Genomic DNA, 24,341 nt, shown 5'->3' on the forward strand with positions numbered 1-24,341 from the left:
GACCAACCTCCACGGATCCCGCACCGCTGCGGACTCCTCCTTCATAAAAACGGAATCCCACAAATTCTGAAGCCCCTCCTTCTCTTCTTCTCTTCGTTTACCACATTCAAATTCCAAATTTCTAAACTCTGAACCTAAATACAGAAATTAGACTTCTCCATTTTTGTCTCTAAACTCATTCAACCCCTCAAAGTCTCTAAACTCATTTGCCTAATTTCACATATTGATCAAGTTTAAATGGACTGATCAATACATCATCATTGAAGAGATCCTACTAGCTTTTAGATCTCTTTGAAGAAAAAAAAAAACCATTGCGATCTCTCCTTAACCTCCAATCCGATTATTCGACCAAACCCACATTCAAATATGCATCATCATTCTCGATGTTGCAAGTTTTCTCTCTAGGAAAAAGAAAACCCTACAGGTAATTGCTCTCTTATTTCTATTTGTTAATTTAATGTTTTTGGATAAAAATATTTTATTTTTCGTTTTTTTTGGGCTGTTAAGGGAGAATACGAGGATTTGAATGAACCTACTACATATATCCAGTTTCAGATTGGGAGAATTATTACAGGTAATTGTGGTTTTATCTTAAATTTGATTTTGTGATGCATTGTGGTTTTATCTTAAACTTTGATCCTCAACAAAAAAAGAAAATTTGCTATATGTACATGAGGTTGTGGAAAATAAAGTGCTTTATGTGTTACGTTTTTTAAAATATTACGCAAAATTTAAGTCCACAAGGAATCTAATTTATAAGACGTGGCCACTACTTTCAAACTTTTCTAAATTGTCCTCTTGCATTGCTTCATCATGACAGATAACTAATTTTTATAAGGTTGGTTTAAGTTTTTATTTCAATTATTTGTATTTTCTAAAAGAAATTTAATTCCATGTTTTTGCTCTTTTCTAATTGCTTTTATGATGATCTACAACGATTGAGCAATATTTTTAATTGGACAGAATATTTTTTTCTTTTTTCCTTTTTTTTTGTTTCAGATGGAACCCCGATGAAAGAGTGAAGTGCAAATCCTCATTCTTCCAATGGTAAAGAACAGAAATCCAAAATAATTTTTTCACAAATCTTTCTTGGATTATTTTTAAAAATGATGGGATATTTTCCTTGCTGTTTTCCTACGGTTTGTTTTGAAATTAACGGGACTAAGAATTTTTGGAGTTGGTAGGAGGATATTTTTGCTAAGATATTTTGGTAGTAGTGATCCGACTCCCCAAATGTTTGATAATATTTTATAACTCATGTGTTTGATGGTCTTAAGCAAGTCTCTTATGCATTTGCTTCAGATTAATTAAAAAGGTACTTGATTGATTATAATGGAGTTGCTCGTATTTTTTTGTTTTTTATTTGAAAATTCATGGAAGATATTGGATACTATTGTCTAATTATATGATGTTGTGTATTATAAATATTAAAAAATGATGTTGTCATCTATATTTAAGACGTTGACAAAATGCAGTTGTGATGTAGACTCACAATAGAATTTGTTTAGTAAAAGATATAAGTCATTATTCATTGCTTTATCTTTATATTCATGTTTGATAATTTTTATTTTAGCGAGGTTTGGGTTCTTATGAGTAATTATGAGTAATTGTAATGCTATGAGTTTTGAGTGCTTATGGTTCTTTGATCATATTATCTTTGTGGTTATTTGCTCTCAACTGTCGTTCTTCCATTATTTTCTAGAAAGATGAAAAAAATCCAATATTGCTTAAAGGTATTTATTAGAGCATAAAAACTGATTCATGATAATTTAGAACAAAACAGCTTTAAAGTTCATAATGTTTCTTAAATTACCCTTTGCTACATGTTTTTTGAGTTACCCATGGCCACGGGGTCTTAGATAGGTAAAACATTCACATTGATCACCTCAACTTTCAATTAAAGCTATGGTCATATTTTTCTATTTGGCTAAATTTCATCTTCTCCCAAACCTTTTATGGACTGAAATTTTGATGATGCTGAAAGGATATCTCATCTCAGTTCACTAATCTCTTTAAGAAGTAATCTCATGAAATATGTATACTTAGAAGAAAGAAACTATATCTAACTTAAATAACTTTTCCTCTCCTTTACATAGCTTTCCACGAGAATGAATATGACTCATTGATTTAGATCCTCACATTATCGTATATAGACTCCACTTGATGGGGGCTAGACACTATTCAACATATCTTAACATTTGGTCTCTTTGCTATGTACTTGGTAGGTTATTTCTCTCTTCTAAGTAAATATTTGTATATAATCTCAAAGCTAATTTTTCCATATGACGTTGAAATATAGCTGAACTGTGAGCGAAACAACCACTATGTGCAATTATGTTCTAAGTTGCAATAGCTCCTCAATTTCACGTGAACCAATTACTCAATTATGTCTTTAGCTGATAATTTGAATGACTTATTGAGAACAATGAGTAGGATTAAGAACCAAATTGGCATGATTATTCTTAGGGTGCAAAAGAACTATTAGTTGTCCCTTATCTAAGAGCTGATGGTCTTGATCTAAGGGTGCAAATTACTCAAATGATCAATGACACTTTTTTTTTCCATGAACATGTCCTTTGTATCTTTTTGCAAGTTGCAAAATTTTCTTCCATTTCTATTCCCCTAATAAACTGAATGTGGGCAAAAGTTACTAGCATGTTGTTTTAAATGATCTTTTATGTTAAGGACTAGACTGAGGCATTTGTAGCTTTAAAAAATGGGTTGTTTTTTTTTGCCATCTTATTCTTGGTTTTTCCAAAACTTCCCTCATTATAGTCTCATCTTTTATTCTGTAGCCAATAAAATTGGTGCTTCCAATAGTTGTTGAATTTAAATTATCACAAAAATTTAAAAAACACGTGGTTGGGAAATCTATTGAATTTCATGATTTATCTACAAAGATGAAAAAGAAAAAGAATGTTAAAAAATGAATCTAAATGTTTTACATGTTAGGTGGGATATAGTCTCTAAGTGGTTTAATGTTTCTCTTGCAGATGTTAGTTGTTTGCATGCTGATTTGTTCAACAGGCACAAATAGTAGTGGTGATGCACGAACCCATTAAGGTCTTCATGACATGATGATGAGGCAAATGGCTTACCAATAATAACAGATATAACAAAGCAGAAGGAACTATGTATATCTTTACAATCTAATAGTTTTGGTATGTATCCATATATACCCATTTATACACAAAATTCTCAAATGTGAATGATATAGATTTTGAACTGTGGATAATATTATTAAGTTCATCTTCTTTCATTATTGCTCAATTATTGTTCATATCCTTCATTTAGGGGAAGCGACCAGTGAACTATCATTGGCGGATCGTGCCACTATTGCAAACCTATCATGTGAGTATAGAGCAACTATGGGATTCTTCCCATAGATCATGTTACATTGCAATACTTGAAGCTCACTGGAAGAAATGATGTAACGGTAAGTCACTGATATTAACTGAATTTCTTTCATCAAAATATCTATTGGTAATATTATAGTCCTTCATGGTAGAATACTATCTAAGAGTGTATAAGATGTTCGTGGGTTACATCCAAGTATTTTTATTATTTTGACGAGAAAATCATAGGTCGAGTGATCCAAGAATACGCTTTTTCCATCTCAATATGGTTGTCACACATTTTAATTAAATACTTAGACATGTACTCTTGCACAAATTCTCTACTTCGTTGAAACCCCCTTCAAGGGATTCAATTCTAATATGAGTTTATGTTCTAAAAGTATTTGATGAGTATGTTATCATCTTTTTTATTTTTTGCTTTTAGGTATACTTCAACATTTTCTACTAATTGATAAGTTACACGTATGTTTAAGTTGCAAAATTTTAGAGTCAGACTTGGGATACTATTAAAGCTCTAAGATCATTCCGGTTGTTTTATCGCTATTAATTTTTGCAGATTTTACCTACTACTTTAGTTAGCGCATGATTTTCTCATATGATAGTCATGTGCCCTTTTGTGCATACTGGAGTGGATTCATATGTTAAATTGTTATTGCCAGTGATCTACTTGGAATATCAATAAAAAGCTAGAACTATATATATGGAGCCGTGGAACCTTTTGGTCTGTCTCAGCTATAAACTAGGGTGTATTAAAAGCTCTTATTGTTTTTCATTCAAGTTTTATTTTGCTTTGATACTCTTTAAACTTAGCAGGGAGATCTATTTTAATGCCATCATGAGTTTATATAATTGTAATATAGAGTCACTCGGAAGTGCTTATTTGTTGAAAGAACTCATTCTTTATTGTCATTCAACATACATTTGTGTTGTCTGTGTTGTCTATGATTTTAGAATTTATATTTTACATTCTTTATTGTCATTCAACATACATTTGTGTTGTCTGTGTTGTCTATGATTTTAGAATTTATATTTTATTTGAATATGCATTGAATTTATAATACAAATGTGACTATGAATTGTGTTTTCTGATCTCTGATACTAATATCATACATTAATTCTTGTCATATTTTGTGATTAGGTAATCTTACAGTTTCGCAAGCACTTGTGCTGGACTGTGAAAATTATCCATTTAATATAATTGATTATTTTTATTACAAAGAAAATTAGGTTTCATACAATATAAGTATATCTAATTTATTTTGCATTTAAGTTTAGAAACTTAGCAAAAGTAGAGAAAACATGCATTTTAGCATAAATACATTCAATTGAAACTTAACAATAATTCTTTGAATTGAGATTGATGTTGAAATTAAGAAAGACAACAAAAAGTGTTATCACAATAGGGCAAGTGATGCATGAAAATATGTATACATAAAACGAACCAAAAGATTAATGCTAGCCCGTGCTTTGCACGGGTTAAATACTAGTATCTTTAACTTGGGGAAACCCGAGTTTGAAAAGGTAAAATTGAAAGGGCACTGTTATACGAAAAAAGGAAAGGTTTTCCAACCCATTTCATAGATTTGTGAACTGAAAGGTTTAAAAATATCATTTAGCTTGACTGGTGAACCTAAATTCAGAAGGTCAGACTAAATAAACACTCTTGTACGAAAACAAAAGGGAGTTCAAAATTACCCAACTAGATTTTTCTCATTTTGACCCCCAAATTTAAGTTTCTTAATGCTTCCTTAAATCCTTTTAACTTCTTTCAAAGAAGACATGTTAATCGTTTTGAAGTTAACAGAACTATGGGATTGAACTAAAGGTTTAGTCAAGATGGTCAAAAACCAAATAACCCTACTACAAACGACTCAATGCGAGGGTTGGGCTAAGTACAAAAGGTCAAAGGGAATTAAAGATCTGGACATGGGTTTCATCCCCATGACTTAATATGGCTATGGAAGTAGAAAATGACCATCTGAGGGGCTGTAAAGAAGATAGGATCAAATGGCCCCAGCACAGGTCCTGTCAAGGTCAGAGTAATATCCCAGGTGTTAACAATCAAAATAAATGTCCATTATTTAAGATAATTCAAAGAACTTAGTAGCTAAGCAAATAACAATTTTAAAGAACTAATATCAAAATAAGAAAGATATAAGATAATATAACTAAGCAAATAACAATTCATATGTCACTAGATGCAGTGGCAAATCCGGAAAACTTTTCCTGGAGGGGTGAATAATAAGTATCTATTTACCTACATGAAAATGGGCTACCAATTTCAAATAGACTAAATGAAAACGGGCAACTAATTTTCAAAGCTAAATGCAAATCATTTGAAATTTAAGATAGGTGCAAATTTTTTAAAACTATGGGGGACAATTGTAATAATAGAAGGCTTTAAAATGTAATTTCTAGATTGGTAGGGGTCCAGTTGCACCCCTATAATCAACAATACGCACCGCCCCTGACTAGAGGGTCCTACAAATTTCATAAACACTAAAGAAAGTACAATATCCAGGGCATTGTTTGCCAAGTAGGTTTAGAATCTGACTTTCACTCACGTTAGACGTTTAGGTTTAATCTCAGATTTGACACTTTCAAGCTTCCAAGTTCACATATAGATATATTGTAGATTGACCTCCATTTTATAACCGGTCGGTGATTCAGTTATTAGATAGGTTTACACTTCCTTTTTTCCTTTTTTCTTTTTTCTTTTTTTTTAGTATTTTGATCTTAGCATCATATGGGCATGTGAATATTATAGCATCAAGTTTCGCTATCGGAAATATAGGCTTTGAACCATCATAGTTCTTTAATGGTAGTTCCTTATCTTTTCTTTTTTTCCCCTTTGCACTTCTATAAGTGAAAAATTGAAGAACTGCTTCCTTACCCTTTTAGCCAGCAATCATCAACAAAATGAATCCTTCAGAGGTAAAACTGGGAAAGAGACAAAAGTTTGAAATACATATATACATTTGCAGTCAAGAAAACAAAAATATGAAAATTACTGGTTGAAGATATATTAAACTGTCAATACCAAATTTAACACATAAAGTGCATACCATTTATGGCAGCAACCTGACATTGTTCTTGTAGAAATCTTGTCACTAATTGCTTCCCAAGATATACCTTCTCTAATCTGCAGCGCAAGACAGAGAGATGATATGTGATAAGGGCCATAAGGCAGGTATCAAAATGAAAAATAACACTTCATGACCACATCCACAAAAATCATTAGTGGACATGACTACTTTCTGGAATTTTTTTCAATATTTTTTATCCAAAGATGCAACCAATTTGCCCATAAGATATATGGTCCTCTCCTTTGTCAAGATTACCTTAGATTAGGCGAAAATGTTAAAAGGTTAATCATCGCTGCATTAGACAAAGTTGTAAGACTAGTAAAACTAAGAAGGTAGCTTTGTTAGCGTCCAGCTAACCCTTTAGCCTTCTAACAAGCCGCCCATCTACAGAGGATGATATTACATTGACAGCAAAAAAATTAATTAAGTCATCCTAGAGCCTTCTCACTTTGGTTGTGCCAGATGTCCTCTTCTTTTATAAGGAAAAGTTTTTAATGCTGAAGACAACAGTGTGCACGACTATCCTACACAAACAATGCAGCCCACAGAAAAGCAGCGGCTATCCACCACAACGACCAAAAACCCACAAAAGCAGTGGCACTAAATGATAAAAACTACTGACCATGTTATTAGTAGATTTCTTTTCTTCAAAGGCTTTCATCCGCAAATTCAAGTTCACCAAATCAAATAAAGACTGGTACTCATCCTGAGACCACCGCCCTGTCCCAAAGACAAGCAACGAAAAAGAATCCTACTCAGCAAACTCTAATACATAGGAAAGGGAAAATTTGAGCAAGGTGCAGGGTATCTTTTCTACTATTGAAAGGACACGTAAGTAAACAATTAGAGTTGCATGATAAATGCAAGAGAAGATGGAGCAAAGATAAGACGAGCTATATAAAAGCACTATTGGAAGATAATTAGAGATGGAGATGCTTGGTTTAACTCCTTTATGGTGCTGACTTTGTAGACTACAACCATAATGAAACATCAGATACCATTTGGATTTATTTACTTCCTAAATCTTACTTTAATTTTGATATACTCCAAAAAGTAGCCAACAATCATAGAGACTAACCATCCATAAGGGATAAACTTTATGATCAACAAAGTCAATATAGAAAAGATAGTGATAAACTAGATAAGACTAGATAAGAATTAGTCTTATTTTCACATCTGAGTGTGAATTAACTAAAAGAAATTATTCAAGCAATGGAAAAACGAAAGCCATCTCAACAATTTGATTCTCATTGTAGTTGTTCAGTAGTGCACGATGCGTCATGTGATATTAGGTCATAACAATATAATGAGATACAATTTCCTAGTCCTGCAGATATGTCCTCAGGTTCACAACTGAGATTGTTGTACAAGCATGAGCCAAAACAGGTAATTGGTAACTGAAAACTCAAAAGCAGCAGTCCACCAATGCATCTAGAGCATTTATATGAGTTAAATAGTTAATCGGTCATTTAATAGTTATACTGCTGTCAGGCAAAATTTCAAATCCAATATCATCCATCATTCAACCAAATTTACTAAAAGTAAGCCTACATATAAAAGTACTAAATAGCAAATACAAACATTAAAAAAACTTCCTTGAAACGTTTTGACATCTTCAGAGTAAGGATATATCCAAAATATAGGAAAGTAACAGAAAAGAAGAACAGAGAAAAATGTGTATGTGAAATTTAGCAACAACCGTATCAGTGCACTCAAACACACAGAGATACTACAAAGACACGGTCTATTACAATGATCAACATGTCTGAGAAACAAGAGCTAGAGATCCAAGATTCATAAGCAGTACCCACCTTTTTTTCTATTTGGCAGTCTTATCCTTCGCCAAGCATCTTTTATATGGATCCTTTGCTTCCCAAGAATTCCTGACAGCTTCTTCCAGTCTGATCCATATTCTGCATGAAACCTGGACATTCAAAATGCAAGATTTTGAATAAGCTTTGAAGATTAAAAAGTAGCACGGGTTTTAGAATGAAAGACCTAGTTAGAGAATGTCTAAAAAAAATAGAGCAAAGCATCAATGGAAATAAATAATTGCATGAACCCAGAAGTGCTGATGACATAATATTCTTTGATAAGACTAGGGAAGAAATAATTTCTAAAGCTGAAGGGTGGAGAGAAGTCCTTGAATCTACAACATTTAGAATTAACAGAACAAAAAGAGAAAAACTGAAAAATAATGAACATGCAGTACATAATAGCAGTCAATGAAATAACTAGGAGTAATCACTTTCGCCATCTAGAATCAATCACTTGATGAGATGGTTGAATTGAAGTAAATGTGGTTCATCTAATTAAATAAGGATGCTTAAAGTTGAGGAGTCCTTCCGAAGTCTTACATTATGTGACTGTGTAATAGCTATTAACATTGAGGTACAAATTTTATAGGACTAATAAGATCAACAATATTCTATGGATCATAATGTTGGGCAATTAAGAAACAACATATGCAAAAAAAAAAGGGTTTAGCAAAATTTTAAATGTTATGATCCACTAGATGATATGCACTCAGAAATATGATAAGAAATGAATGCATTTATAGGAGGTTAGGGATTGCTGCTATTGAGCTAAAAACGAGAGAAAATAGAGTAAGATGATTTGCACACATGAAAAGGAGGCCACAATGTACCCAATTAAAAGCAGAAATGAGATAATAATTAATAGAGCAAGGAGGATTAGATATAGGCGGCAAAAAAGCTGGTTGAAAGCAACTACGAAGGATGTGATAGTGGGTAACTTCATGGAGAACATAGACTTAATCAATAGTCAACCTAAAAATGATTCTTACAAACCACCTTAAAAATAGGGTAATTATACGGCAACCACCTTTCAATTTCATTTTATATATAAATCACCTTTAGGTTTTCGTTGCAATCAACCACCTCCTAGTCAAATTTTCACTAAAAAACTAAAAATAAGCTTAAAAATTACAAGTTCAAAGGTACGTGAGTTGTATCTTACTAGACCTAAACACTATAAAAATAGTCGCATGCCTTGAATATGAGTTTATTTTAAGGGTAATTTTGGGTTTTTAGTGAAAATTTTGACTTGGAGGTGATTGATTTTAACAAAAATTTAAAGGTGGTTAATGTGTAAATTGGAATTGAAAGGTGGTTTCCGTACCCTATTTTTAAGGTGGTTTCAAGGAAAAAAACTGAAAAGTTCTGTTATTGTTGCTGTCGTTGTTGCAATGTTGCATGAACCAGAACTGAAAAACTCATTGAGGAGTTAATTCAAGCAATGATCTGGCCTGACAAACACTAAACAACTAAGGGCTGACCTCTAAATATAACTATTTTGGGGGGATTTCCTAAATGCAAGAGATCTGAAGAGTATGTATCTAAAGATGTATCACAACTTAAGTTAACACATTTCAAACTACATAATTACAAAAGAAAACATATTCACTTGACTTTCATATTAGTCTCATAGGTCATAAATAAATTCAAAGGCACGAAAACCATGTGCTAGAACAGTAGGGCACTCATGTCAGAACTCAGATACAGTAAAAGATCATGTTTCCGAATGGAATAAAACACGCACATGCAGGAACAGGAAGCCTAAAATTTTCCAAAAGCTAGAAAACTAATAAAATTAAAGACATGAAATATTAAAAGTCAAGGATTTAATTTACTTTCTAATAATTTCATTCTCTTCTTCAGTGAAACCACGCTCTTCGCTCCTCTCAAATAAAGAACGCCCTCGACAATACACCGCTACAAGAGGTCTATAAGGTATGGTAGCACCTGCAATCAACATACTGAAATGTAAATAAGCAATGATATATTATAGGTGTAAGCACTACAGTGGTACAGCCAGTTACAGACGCACAGAAACTTGCATGACAATAGATTGATACATAGAGCTCAAACCCCCTCTGCCATGAGGCTTATAGAAGTTGTTGAAAATATGCTTTACATATTTTCTTCCATAAGAGATGCATGGTAGGAAAGGCAGAAACACTTTTCCTCCTAATAGGATACACTTATTTATAGCAGTGAGTTGAAAAGATATAGAGATAGGTATGTGAAGAAGCAAAAGAAATAACAAAACTCAATTAAGAATGGTGGATTAATACGAACTGGCTGATTGCCAATTTGGTAGTTGACAATAAAGGTTTTACCCCCAAACTTAGCATATGCAGGACAGGATGCATGCAGCTTTGTCATCTAAGAGAAATATAGACAATGGAACCTTAAACAGGATATCCAACAAAGTGAACAAATTAAAATATGATTCTACCATAAGCATGCAACAAAAGGTAGTGCATGCTGACAGACTCACATCTTCAATATACTACTAAATAAACTATTGATGCTAATGTGGGTACATCTCAAATTAATCTACTCCTATAACAAGAAATTTTATGCATCTATCAGATAAATACGGGTTGACTGACAAAGGAGCTGAGTGGTCAGATAATAATTAATAGGTCAGAGTTCTATATGCTTCATAAGATTGTCTGGTCATTTAACATGTTTTCAGCTTAAGGTCATTTCCAGCTGAACATATGCTCTGTTCGGTCATTTGCTTCCTAGACCTTGAATTAACATGAAAAAAATGTTAACAGGGTAACTACAGTCTGATTGACAGAAAAGAGAAAGCAAGTGAAAATCAAAACAGACAAAAGAAATTGCATAAGCCTCATGACAAGAATAATACAAGTCATATAAGTGTCATTAGGGCCTACTGATTTCCTTCCAGCAACCTCTCACTTCTTTATATTTTCTGCAATTGAGTACCATTTCCAAGCCTTTCTCTCCTAATTGATTTGTCTGGAAAATTAAAAAAAAGCATTAGCATTTATTACAATGTCAATTGATGCACATACACATGAAATTGAAAATAGAAGAGTGGCTGAAGAAAACATGAGAAACTTTTCATGCATTGTACATCAGTAAAAAGATCAAGAAGTTTTATTGAAAAAATAATCTAATAGTTGTTTCGCTCTTTAAGCAAACAGTGTCAACAAACTTGATGGGAAGCAAATGAAGTGCAAATCTATCTATTGTGCTTAATCATTGGTGCTAACAGGTCAACGTATTTAACTTAAGCTACATGAGTATTCAACAAGAATTGACTGCTGCACATATATTGCCCAACTTATAACTGGTTGAGTGGATCTATATTGTGCTTAATCATACTGGCTAACGTGTTAAGGTCTTTAGCAATAAGTCTACATAAATATTGAACCCTAACTTATAATGGTCAAACAAAGTCAGAAAAATAAACTTGAATTTTAATATACAGTTTAAAAAAAGGTCACATTAAAGCTAAGAAAACCTAAGTTGCAGTCTGTGAGACTCGCAATTTATAGAGGCAAGCCTTCCTAAGCAATCTCATGTGAAAATGCTTGAACATTAACAGGAGCATTAAACCAAATGACATGCTATCGCAATGTAATGAAGAGTATTTGACAACAAACACTAACTCATAAAAGGGAAATACTAATCGTAATCACAATAGAATAAGATGGAAACTTGTGATGTGTGTGTATCTTATCCGGAGGAGTCTATCTAATTATTTGAAAATCAAGAAACTCACGGAAACTTGTGATGTGTGTGTATCTTATCCGGAGGAGTCTATCTAATTATTTGAAAATCAAGAAACTCACATTTATGTAATTGTAAACAGAATCTTTGATCAACTGATCTTCTGCCTCGGTGAATCTTTTCCCGCGGACCAAGTTGTCCTCGTCATATTCTTCTTCTTCACCGTCAGAGTTAACCTTGGGAGGAAATACCTCTATGTCGCCAGAAAAACTAACCCTCTTCAATTTAGATTTTTCCTCTGGCTGAGATGCCACTTTCTTCTTCATCGGCGAAGTAGGTCCCTGTGTCTCTTTTCTAACCTTATCCTTAGTAGTAGCTTTCTTAGCTTTTCCTGATGAGGGTTTCACCCTGTCACTCGCTCCATCCTTCTGCTCATTTTTCTTCCTCTTCTTCTTATCAGTTCCTGAGTCAATGCTGACTTCCCCTTTTCTCTTCTTATTACCAATAACTGAACCATCGCACTCTTCACTTTGATAATGTTCTATATCCCCTGCAGTAGTGGATTTCTCACTAGACTCTAGTGATAAAAAACCAATCTTTTCGCCTTCTTGATCAATGCTTGTACTCTCTTTATTGTCATCTTCCTCTTTATCTCTCTTCTTTTTCCTCCTCTTCTTCTCCTTGTCTTTCAATTCCATACTCTCTGTAGTCTGTACCTGCTGCATTAGCAATCTCATTAGCTTCTAGCCGTAAAGATTCCACATTCCTCCTTTCTTCCTTCTTCTTGTCTTTCCTATGAGCTCTAAAATCATCTTTTCTATCAAAATTTGTGCTATCTTTACTGTTGTCGTCCTTTGCACCTCTCCTTTTTCTTCTTCATCTTCTCCTTTTCATCATTCAATGCCATCTCACACTCCTTCTATTTGATACTTTTCTTATTAATATTCTCTATTAACATAGAAGAATCCAACAACGATTACATGATGAACAGAAACTAGAACTAAGAGCAAGGAGCAATGGCGGTGAGCAGAAGAGAAGGGGTGAGAATAAGATACCAGTCACCGTCGTCAGGAGCTGATCGTCGAAGAACTGTAGAGGGAGGAGAGGAGAGCGACGACTGAGGCAGCAAAAGGGGAGATGAATTTTGCTGGGAATTTTTATGTCCTAGATTGACGAAGGTTGTATTGCTGGACGCCCGAGGCCGAGGGGTGGCAATTACTTATCCAACCCCCAGATCCAACCTGACGCGACCCGTCCCGTCCTGTTTTTATAAAATTTCCCTCAGATCATGAAAATTACTATTAGATCCCTCAAATCTTAAGTTATCCTAAAATTAGTCCCTCAAATCACTGAAGATCATGAAAATTACTATTAGATCCCTCAAATCTTAAGTTATCCTAAAATTAGTCCCTCAAATCACTGAAATTGTTATAAGTCCTGCAAATCTTAATCAAATCTTAAGTTATCCTAAAATTAGTCCCTCAAATCACTGAAATTGTTATAAGTCCTGCAAATCTTAAGTTATTTAAAGATTAGTCACTCAAATCATTGAAATTGTTATAGGTCCAGCAACTCTTGAGTTATTTTAGAATTAGTCCCTCCAATTAAGAGTAAAACTAGGAATTAGAAGGATTAATTTAAAACAACCTATAAGAATTTAATGATCTAATAGCAATTTAAATGACTTTAAGTGACTACTTTGTCTTTATTTGCTATTTTCTCTCTTGGTTTAAAGAACTAATTTTAAAATAACTTACAATTTGAGCAAATTAATACCAATTTTAATGATTTGAGGGAATAATTTCAAAATAACAAAGGTTTGAGGGACCTAATAGCAAGTTTCATGATTTGAGGAAATAATTTCAGAATATGAAAGATATTAGGAACCAATATCAAAAAATTCCCTAAATTTATTATTTGAGCCATGCAGTCTGCATGTGAGTTCCTTAATTGCTTGGTTTCTCAAGGACAAATCGACCTAATATTTAATAAGACTAACTCTGACCCGAAATATCGCTGTGATGAATTTCAATGATTTGAGGGACTACTTTTAAAATAAATTAAGATTTGCAGGACTTATAACAATTTCAGTGATTTGAGGGACTACTTTTAAAATAAATTAAGATTTTCAGGACTTATAACAATTTCAATGGTTTGAGGGACTAATTTTAGGATAACTTAAGATTTGAGGGATCTAATAGTAATTGTCATGATTTGAGGGTAATTTCGTAAAAACATGTAGGGTTGGGTCGGTTTCGAGAGTTGGATAAGTAATGGTCACCCTTTGGGCATCCGGCAATACAACCTTCTTCAATCTAGGGCATAAAAATCCCCAGGAAAATTCTTATCCAATTGTTGCCGCCTCAGTCATCTCTCTCCTCCCTCTATAGTTCTTTGACGATCAGCTCCTAACAGTGACAACATGTATCTTGTTCTCACCACTCCTCTGCTCACAGCCCTTTCTCCTTGCTCTTGGTTCCAGTTTCATTCAGCAAGTAGTTGTTGTTGGATTCATCTATGTCAATGGAAAATAATAATAAGAAAATTATCAAATGGAAGGAGCCTGAGATGGCATTAAGTGATAAAAAGGAAAAGAGGAAGAAGAAAAAGAAGAGAGACGAGGACAATAGTAGTAAAGATAGCAGAGTTTGATGGAGAAATGAATTTAGTGCTTATAGGAAAGACAAAAAAAGAAAGAAATAAACATAGAAACATACCTTCACACAGTGAAATAAGAAAAAGAAAGAAATCACTCAGTCTTAACTCTACATCCTCTAAAACAAGTTATGATCCTCTCACAAAGTAAATTACTAAACAACATAAATATTAAATTTAAACAAAAATGTTTTTATGATATTCTTTTACTATAGATTCTTGTTTCTAATGCAAATTGTAATCTAATCTACTACAATAGGGAACATAGTTTAAACTACATTTACATCTCCATTTGGAAACCGTAAAATTTGTTCACGGAGATAGAAGGAGCTAACTTTGATATCAGCTGTGAATTTCATTGTAAATAACAAAAAAAACTGAACATTCATTTCAAGATGAAATCAGCCGCTGACACTAAAAAACCTCATAATCCATTATGGCATCAATTTCATAATGTTAAGAGCTACAACACCCTCTTTGAAGCAGAATGTTATACAAGTGTTTATTTCATAGTAAAGGAAAAAAAAATATACGTTTACTTGAAGAAGCAAGTATCAAAATGGACACAGAAACATGAAGCTGATAAAGGTATCAGAATATGGAAAACACATTAACTTCCTAGAATCATGAATAGGACAAGATATTATTGTAGGTTGTCTAAAAAATTACTGCAGATAGTTGATCCCCACAAAACAACAGATGATGAAAGATACAATCTGACGTTATTCACATCAACAAGCAGAAGTTACAATCTAACGACCTCCACAACAGTCGATGAAAGTTGCAATGTGAAGACTTTCACAGCAACGTGCGAGAGTTACAAATTGATGACACTCACATTTCACAAGGACCAAGTGTAAAGATTACAATGACAATTTGCACGAAAGTTGAAGAAAGGAGATTACAAATTGACGATCTTTACAAATCCAAACGCGGAGCGCCCTTCCGCGCCCCAAAACTCAAAACGAAGAGTTCACCCTGCGTTTTCAGAACTCAAACGCAGAGGTTACTCTGTGTTGCCAAGACAAAACGCAGAGTTCACCCAGCGTTTTCAGAACTCAAACGCAGAGGTCACTCTGCGTTGCCAAGACAAACGCAGAGGTCACCTTGCGTTTTCAGAACTCAAACGCAGAGTTCACCCCGCGTTTTCTCTCTAGAACGCGGCCCTTGCGTTTTGACTCAGGAACAGTTTTCAGAACTCAAACGCAGAGTTCACCCCGCGTTTCCTCAACCACGGGTTCAACAGTAGGTTCAACATTAGGCTCAACAGTTTGTTCTTCGTTAGACGCTTGAGTCGAAGGATTAGACATGATTTCTATTCAATTAAATTAAAAAAACTTAATCAAAAATCTTATACACATATGAAAGAAGATATTGTCAATGAATTTAAAGCAGAGTTTCGATTCAACCTTATGCAGAAGACGGCGGATCCGACAAAGACGAAGCGGGCGAGATCCGACAGCCTGAGGGTGAGGGCGACGGCCTGAAGGTATAAGATCCGACGACCTAAAGGTGAGGGCGACGACCTGAGGGCGAGATCCGACGGATCAAAAGAATTAACAGATCATTAAAATATATATAAATTGGTGTAAGTTAACTAACCTCATTCAGTAACAGTCTAACAGATCAAAAGAATCAGTGATTCAGCAGCAACAAAATCCAAATTTTACGGGTTAAAAGAGATTTGTTAAGAAAATTATTGAGTGGGTATTAACTAAAACAAAAAAACCACTAGAAATTTGCAGGAAAAGTGCATGAAAATGGCAAATAAGAGCAGAAAGAAACGATCTTTGACCAACCTTGAGAGTGGAATATTCCGGCTGTGAGATCGCCGGAAATATCCCGCTCTTTGACCAACCTTGAGAGTGGAATATTCCGGCTGTGAGATCGCCGGAAATATCCCGCCGCCGTCGCTGGAGAGAAGGTAGAGGAGAAGTGGAGGAGACGAGGAGTTTGAGCACGACTTATAGCAGTTTGAGGGAGGCGGCCTGAGGAGTTTGAGGGCCGGAGTGGACTGGAAAGTGGAGAGTGGAGGTTGATGGAGTGGAGCGCTGGAGAGTGGAGGCGGCTTGAGGGCTGAGGGTGAGGGCCCAGGGCTTTTTCCTTTTTATTTTTGGTTTTGGGTTAGCGGGTTTGTAAATATAAATTTGGGACTCATTACCCGAATTACTATTATATTGCGGATATCCGTGTCCGCAACTCTCATATCCGTTATCGAATCCGTATCCAAAAAAAAATCTAAAACCATATCTGTATCCGTTACCGTATTCGCTCGGTGTCAAAATTAGCCTACCATATCCACATCCGTTCGGATACGGATGTGGATCGGTTCGGATATATCCGAACCGTTTGGCACCCCTACTCTCAAGTTCTTTTGAGTTGAATTTGGGTCGGGTTGCGGATAACGTGCGTATATGTTATAGGCCCGACCCAATACAAGTATTATACTTAGCCCATTTTAAATATCTGGATATCCGGATCGTATCCGTAATTTCGACCCGATAATCATATCTGGATAAAAAAATCTAAATTGTAACCGTATCCGAAATCATATTCAACTGATTTTTGTTTTTCTATCATATTCGCTTTCTAAACGGATACGGTTGCGATCGGTCAGGATAAATCCGGACCATTTTACAGTCCCAGTACTACAATGTTATCCCAGGGTAATTTTTTTTTTCTTTTACATGACGATTTCTCTTTTGTTTTTACAAGTTCTACTGCCAAAATTTGGGAGACAACTACTGTTTTGGCAGTAAATGTACTTTTTGACACTACTTCCATTATTCTTTATTGGTCAACTTATTAACTTGAGATACTTTGTCGGTAGGGAGAAAAGGATATGAGATTATCTCAAAGATGATAATTCACTCTATATGTTTGTTGATCATTGACATTGTAGAACTGTGGCCGTAAATTTTGACATAATTTAGAACCAATGGTGAAAAATTTAACATGGGTTAACATAGGGTTGTCCAATTGGGCCTACGGCCCAGGTTTGGGCCAAACCGGGTTCCGGACCCAGGCCGTTTCGTCGGCGCCCGCACCGGGCCAGGATGGCTGGGCCGGGCTGTATATATATCACTAGTTTTTATGCACGTGCAATGCACGTGGTAAAATATCAAAATATTTTTCCTTTTATATTTATTTCATTACTTTAAATAAGTGAGATTCATCTTGAGTTTAAATTTGTAAAATTGAATTATTAGATTTAGTATTATTTTATGTAAATATTAATAAAAATAAATGTAATGGATTTTTAATATAAACTGTGATGAATATATCTAACTGGGATATTGTAATTGTCATTATGAACTATGGTTATAGAAATAAAGAAAATATTTAAAAATCATTTACTCAAAAAGCTAAGATCATTGTTTGATTTACTACGAAGTTGTAAAATATTTTTCTTTGAAGAAGTTAAATTTATCACCGCCACTACCACCCAGGAACTTAATTAGAGTATGAAAGTAAATATTTATCAAATTTGGTCTCTTATTCCAAACAATTAATAATGAAGTTTGTAATAATTCCAAGCAAAATTATCACAACAATAAACATTAAACATGTTTTTATGGATATAGGACAAAACAAATTTTGCTCAATGGTAATTCTTTGCCAATGTTCATCAGAAGATCAATTTCTCTAGTATTAAGGAGACTCTGTTTAGAGTATGCAGACTCTTCATAGGTGTTAATCATAGAATCTCCCGGACATGTTTTTGTATCATGTTTTTTAGAAGATAATATAGACACTACACAAGATTCAGTCATAGAATTAGAGGAAGATTTTTGGGAAGTATGTTCATCATGTCTTCCAATGCCATAAGCAACACAATCTGCAGTTTCAGAGTCATTTTCCTCAATGACACTCATCACAACATCCAACAACTCTACATATACCCGTTTATTATTGGATAAATCAAGTACCTGTTTAATGGCCTCCAATGAATGCAGAAAAAAATCCAAAGAAATGTTTTATTGAGGTTTGTGACAACCCCAAGCAAATTCATCACAATAGTAATTCTTTGCCAATTGGTTAAAGAGGTCACCTTTATATCATAAATGATTGATCACATGTTGCGCTAGCTATCAGGAAGAGTATTTTATGTCTATCTGACAATATATCCATTCACAGGATCAATAAAAGCAGATTTTTATCGATTGCCTCTCACGAAATGCAGGATCATATCCATAGACAATAATAAAATATAGTAAAAATGGTTAAATATCAAAGTGTAATTTTATGTGATGTAAGCAATCACATAAGCATACAAAACTACTAATAACTTTGCATAAAAATACCTTATAAAAATTCCTAATTGTAATTAAAAATTAAGATGTTATATAAAATGATTAAAAATATTGTTCTTGAAAATTTCTAATTGAACCAAGATCAATCTTTTTTCACCTTTATCTTTTTTTCTGGGCAACTCTAGAGTAGCATCTTCATCATCTACGTTGATTGTAATATCAGGCTGGAGTTGAATTTCTTGTGCTATTATATTGCCTTCGCCTCGTTCATCTTTTGCCTTTTCATCCAACTTCACCAGGAATTTGAATGTTTTTCCGATGTTCAAAACAAATTTTTGGAAATATGGACTCTGATTATTTTTCTGTTGCAATGAGAACAAATGTTATATTAATACTTATGAATTTGTTTATTTTCTAATTTATTACTTGAATAGAGTTAGGAAGTACCTCTTTCTTTTCTGTTATGAATTTTTCTGTTTTGCATCCAATAAGAGTTTTTGCTGCGTCAAAGAGTGTTACTCTTGCAGTATCCGTGCCATTTTCCATGAGAATCTTAACTAAGTACCTGTATTTTTCATTGTTAATTTCTAAAGACAATTAGTATTGTATTTTAATATGTTCATGCCATTAAAAAAGATATATTATTTAATCTTGGTACTGGGTCATCAATGATTCTGCTCTTTACTAACATCTTTATCAACCTTCTTATCACAGCCTTTGCAAGTATAGAACTATAGCTCGAGCCTATTTAAAATAGTAGTTATCTTTGCCTTAAATGTGCAATATTGTGCCTGTATATTAACAAAGTTTAGTTAGATTTAAATTTGTAGATAAGAATATGTATATAATATTGTACCTGTATCGAATTCTGTGACTTATGCATAATATCACTAATATGAATTTCCTTAGCATTTTTAAAAAGCGTCGATGGAGATCCTTTTGCTTTTGCAACTTCTTCCAATTGAAACCTACATATTAGATTAAAATATAATAATATTTCATTATTTGGTTATATGAAAGTATGCTTGTTCTGCTTACCATTCCCTTAATTCGCTAGCTAGTTCTATTTTTGGGTTGATACATAATGTTGAAATAATTTGCGACGATATGTTTGTATCTCCTGCAAAAATGAGAAAATTATAGGAGTAATTTTATGTTTAGTTATCTTTAATAAGAATTTCAGTAATAATTTATGTACCTTGATATATAGAGATTTTAAAATCTGTTTAGTTATCTTTAATAAGAATTTCAGTAATAATTTATGTACCTTGATATATAGAGATTTTAAAATCTAATAATACTATTACAGGCTTATATTTGATTTCTGCTTCAAGAATTGATCCTTCATTTGTAGCCAAATCTCCAAATAAAGTTGTACGCATTGGCATTCTACTGCATATGAAAAAAGAAAGAACGTTAATCTTTTTTTCTCTTATGATATTGGAAATAAGTAACATGAATATACCTTATATCCATAAGCGTGATTTCCCTCCTAGTGTCTGGTTTGTTGTGTCTTGTAATATAGTTGATCGTCGGCTTAACATTAGTTGTTATTGCAAGAATATCTGCAAGTGATTTGATAAAAAGATTATGATTCTGTAGATTAATGTCTCATTTTGTATTGAAGATTTAAGTAAGAAGTTTGTAAGTACTAACTAATTTTTGTTGCATCTTTCATGGAAAATGCTTCTTCAAATGGGACAAAGTTGTTAAATATGTTCTCCAAGTGGAATCATGTTGGTGCTTCTTTGATCGATACGTATTTTGTTAGTACTAATTCAAGTGACTTGTGGATACTTGGAAAAGCTGGGTTTATTCCTTTCACTTCTCCATTTAAAATGAAAATAATTTGATTTTTTTTGAAGCATATCTATAAACTTTTCGATAGTCTCTCCGTACATTACTGCTTGTATTTTGTTACCCTGCAAATATTATTAACACCAGAGATCAATTTATGGAAAATATAATTAATTAATACTAATCTATATATTATATGTAAACATGAAAACATCATAAAAAGCCATTTTGATAGTTATCGGTGTTTTAATGAAATTTACCGATTAGAAAATAAGATTTAGCAATATTCATATGATTAGATGTAACGTTGGGCAAACAATATAATATTAAAAATAATTTTATTTTACCTTTGCGTCAGCAAGAATTGGCTTTAGTATTTTCCCTGATCCTTTTGTATTTTTGTAAGTTGCCTCTGCACTTTGAAGTATGATAACATGAATGGTCCATTCTTTCTGAAACTTCTTGAGCTGGCTTATTTGAATGTGCTGAGTTTGGTCTTCAATACTGGTAATCATTTTTTCTGTTAAATAGATTAAAATATACATGTTAGTTTTGAACAATATTATAGAATATACCATATCTTAGAAAATGAATTTATTAATTCTTGTTCCTCATAAGGTTTTGAATATTTTTAACTGATAATATAGTTTGAGTGGGGTTAAAAAGTGAATGCTAAAGGGATAAAGTTATACAATATTGAAAATTATAAATTATAGGAATGAACATGAATGAACATACACAATTATTCTTATAAATTAATTACCTGTAGAATAGCTATTGCGATTTTGAAGTTCATTTCATGGTTGTTGGCTGGAGGACTTCCTTGTATACTATATTTTTTTGTATCTTTCATATTCTTTAAAATTTCCGTCTGATATTATTAGGACTTTGGTTGTTGTCATTGAAGTCCCTCGTGATAAAGCAACATACAGCTGTCCATGAGAGAAAACGTGTTGAGATAGATAGATGCCTACATGAGGAATTGTTTGTCCTTGTGATTTATTGATTGTCATTGCAAAACATAGCCGTATTGGAAATTGCTTTCGTTTGAACTTGAATGGGAACCCTTCATCTTCTGCTGGAGATAATGGTATTCTTGGTAAGAAAACTTCTTTCCCTGCATGTTGGCCCATTGTGATCTTAGCATGGATTCTTCTTTCCCTGCATGTTGGCCCATTGTGATCTTAGCATGGATTATATTACAATTAAAATCTTGACATACCATTCTTGTTCCGTTGCATAGCCCATTAGTCGGATCCAGGTTCCTTAATAAAATAATAGGACAATGTTTCTTTAATACCAGTTTGTGGGGTGGTAGTCCATTTGGTAGCAACGTGTTTAGGAATTATGGCTGGTAGTGATGATTAGTGTCATCAACTGCTTCATCAAAGCTATAGAATTCTTTTTCTTCACCTGGAAATTGTTTTATGATTCTATCATTTAGCATGTCGACATATTCATTTTTTGTTGCCAGGATAGCTCGATCTTTTATATAGTCAATGGATTTGAAGTTCTCATCTAAAGATGGGAAAATTGCATTTATTAGACAATCTTTTGGTAAATCATCACTTTGATTCTTTATCAAAATAGAAGTGGGCAATGCTATTAGGTCATCAGCCACAATCGGTTCATCGCCATTTCCAACTCTTAAAAGGAATTCGCTAAATGTTGAATATGTTCTTGCTCTCATGTTCTTCGATAGCTTCAACTTTTCCATTTTGCTCCACAAATATGAGCTTAGTAAACTTTCTCTAACAGTTTGTGATCTTGTTGCGCGGGGTACTACTGGTAAAACTTGTCTGAAATCCCCACCAAATACTATTACTTTGCCACCAAATGGTTCATCTTGATCCATTATATCCCTTATTGTTCTATCTAATGTTTCAATTGCAACACGTTTAGCCATTGGAGCTTCATCCCAAATTATTAACTTAGCTATCTTAATCAGCTTTGAGGCTCCATCTTGCTTGGATATGCTACACATAGATGATTCTATTGTTGGGATTTTTATCTTAAATTTGGAATGTGCTGTTCGGCCTCTGGGCATTATTACTGCTGCCACGCCTGATGTCGCTATAGCAAGAGCTATCATCCCTTGTAATCTTACTTTGGCTAGCAAAGCACGGTACAAGAATGTCTTCCCAGTTCCTCCTGACCCATCAATAAAGAAAATCCCGCTTTTATTTCCTTGAATTTGTGATAGTACGGAAGTGTATGCATTATATTGTTCTGAATTGAGTGATGATTCAGCATTGAGGTCTTCATCTAGAATTTGTACATTGAGTTCATCTTGAATTTCTCTTGGGTATGAACCTCCTTTTGAATGAGGGTTAGTTTGAATAGGCGGTAAATCAAATTTCTTGATATCCTTTCTCATGCTCTTTAAGAAGAATTTAATGTTGCAAAGGGTGTCGTTTATAATCAAAACTTTCGTAGCACCAGGTTTCCTTGAGAAGTCTTCAGATAATGAGTCAAGGTATCGATCCTATAATTTATTAACATCCGCGGGCTCACAGTGAACCAGTATGATTTCAAACATGCGGCGAAGGGTTGCTGGCATTTGAAAGATGACGGCTTCATCTAAGCATTCTCTGATGCTGTTATCTAATTTCAATAAACCTAATTTTTGAGCTGAATGTTTGAATGATGTGCATTGAATTCCATCCACGGTCAATAGATTCTCAAATGAGGTGGGGCATCTGATGTGAGTAAGTAAAAGGCGTAAGTAATATCTTTCCCCTTCAATTGGATTAGCACCATTTATACGACCTATCACCTGTCTTTGTTTTCTTGGACTCCAACATTTTGTTGTCGAATCCCAAACATAATATTCGGGAAGTTCACAATATAATAACTCTTTTTCCTGGTCCTTTTTTGGTTTTGATTTGTTGGCTTCTTTAATTTTTGAACATAGTGTAAAAAATTCTGTAAGCATTGTCTTGTGGACATGGTCCCAGCGGATGAGCTTCGATAGGTCTTGATTTTTCTAATAGGAAATAAACTATTGATTCGGCAAGTGTAGTTGTAAGTTGATGACAGCTGGGTAGATCTCATTAAGATAGAATTCATATATTATCCACAAAGCTTCTTGAACTGATACCCATCTTGCATCTTGAAAATTTTTTATTTCATTCACAAGTCTTCCTCCTTCATTATATTCAAGCTGATACCCATCTTGCATCTTGAAAATTTTTTATTTCATTCACAAGTCTTCCTCCTTCATTATATTCAATGTTTACTGCCACTTTATCATGACCCTTCCTTCATTATATTCAATGTTTACTGCCACTTTATCATGACCCTTATATATGTATTTGTAAAGATACTTCATTGCTTTACTGCTTGAGCATATTTTAACATTAATATGATAATTATAACGTGTCAGCAAATATGAATTGTAAGGTACAACCCACTGATTATTAAGGATTTTATTGCGGACCAACATTGTTTTGTTATCATTCCTTCTCTTATAAATTGAGTAAGCATCTTTTGCTTGAATTGATTGTGAGCTAAAATCGCGAGGATAGTGATATTTGCATTCTCCATTTTGCATGCAACTGTTCTTCATGTTCAACTCTCCACAAGGTCCGTGCATCATATGTTTTTTTACCAATTCATAGAGGATCGGGTGTTTGGATTGGTCTGGAATTTCTGCAGATACATATTTATCATACTGATCTGATG

General features: G+C 33.7%; 2 protein-coding genes across 2 annotated transcripts in view; both read right to left on the reverse strand.

Moving 5' to 3' along the window:
* Positions 1-16,447, reverse strand: part of LOC109838133 (cyclin-D-binding Myb-like transcription factor 1) — a 26,630-nt gene extending 10,183 nt beyond the window's left edge. Inside the window, exons 1-8 of the mRNA XM_020406601.1 lie at positions 16,407-16,447; positions 16,017-16,133; positions 12,075-12,671; positions 11,151-11,235; positions 10,095-10,206; positions 8,254-8,366; positions 7,065-7,162; positions 6,422-6,498 (exon numbers count right to left, since the gene is read on the reverse strand). Coding sequence (XP_020262190.1) covers positions 6,422-6,498; positions 7,065-7,162; positions 8,254-8,366; positions 10,095-10,206; positions 11,151-11,235; positions 12,075-12,650 — 1,061 coding nt within the window. The 5' untranslated portion in view covers positions 12,651-12,671; positions 16,017-16,133; positions 16,407-16,447. The remainder of the gene's footprint in view (positions 1-6,421; positions 6,499-7,064; positions 7,163-8,253; positions 8,367-10,094; positions 10,207-11,150; positions 11,236-12,074; positions 12,672-16,016; positions 16,134-16,406) is intronic.
* On the reverse strand, positions 19,592-20,409 carry LOC109838134 (replication protein A 70 kDa DNA-binding subunit B-like). The gene is made up of 5 exons (XM_020406602.1): positions 20,326-20,409; positions 20,128-20,252; positions 19,899-19,980; positions 19,717-19,828; positions 19,592-19,651 (listed from the first exon to the last, which is right to left on the reverse strand). Exons 1-5 carry the CDS (start codon positions 20,334-20,336, stop codon positions 19,592-19,594), a joined length of 390 nt encoding a protein of 129 aa, XP_020262191.1. The 5' UTR covers positions 20,337-20,409.

This window comes from Asparagus officinalis, chromosome 4 (assembly GCF_001876935.1).
Source record: "Asparagus officinalis chromosome 4, Aspof.V1, whole genome shotgun sequence".
NCBI classification, from domain to species: Eukaryota; Viridiplantae; Streptophyta; class Magnoliopsida; order Asparagales; family Asparagaceae; genus Asparagus; species Asparagus officinalis.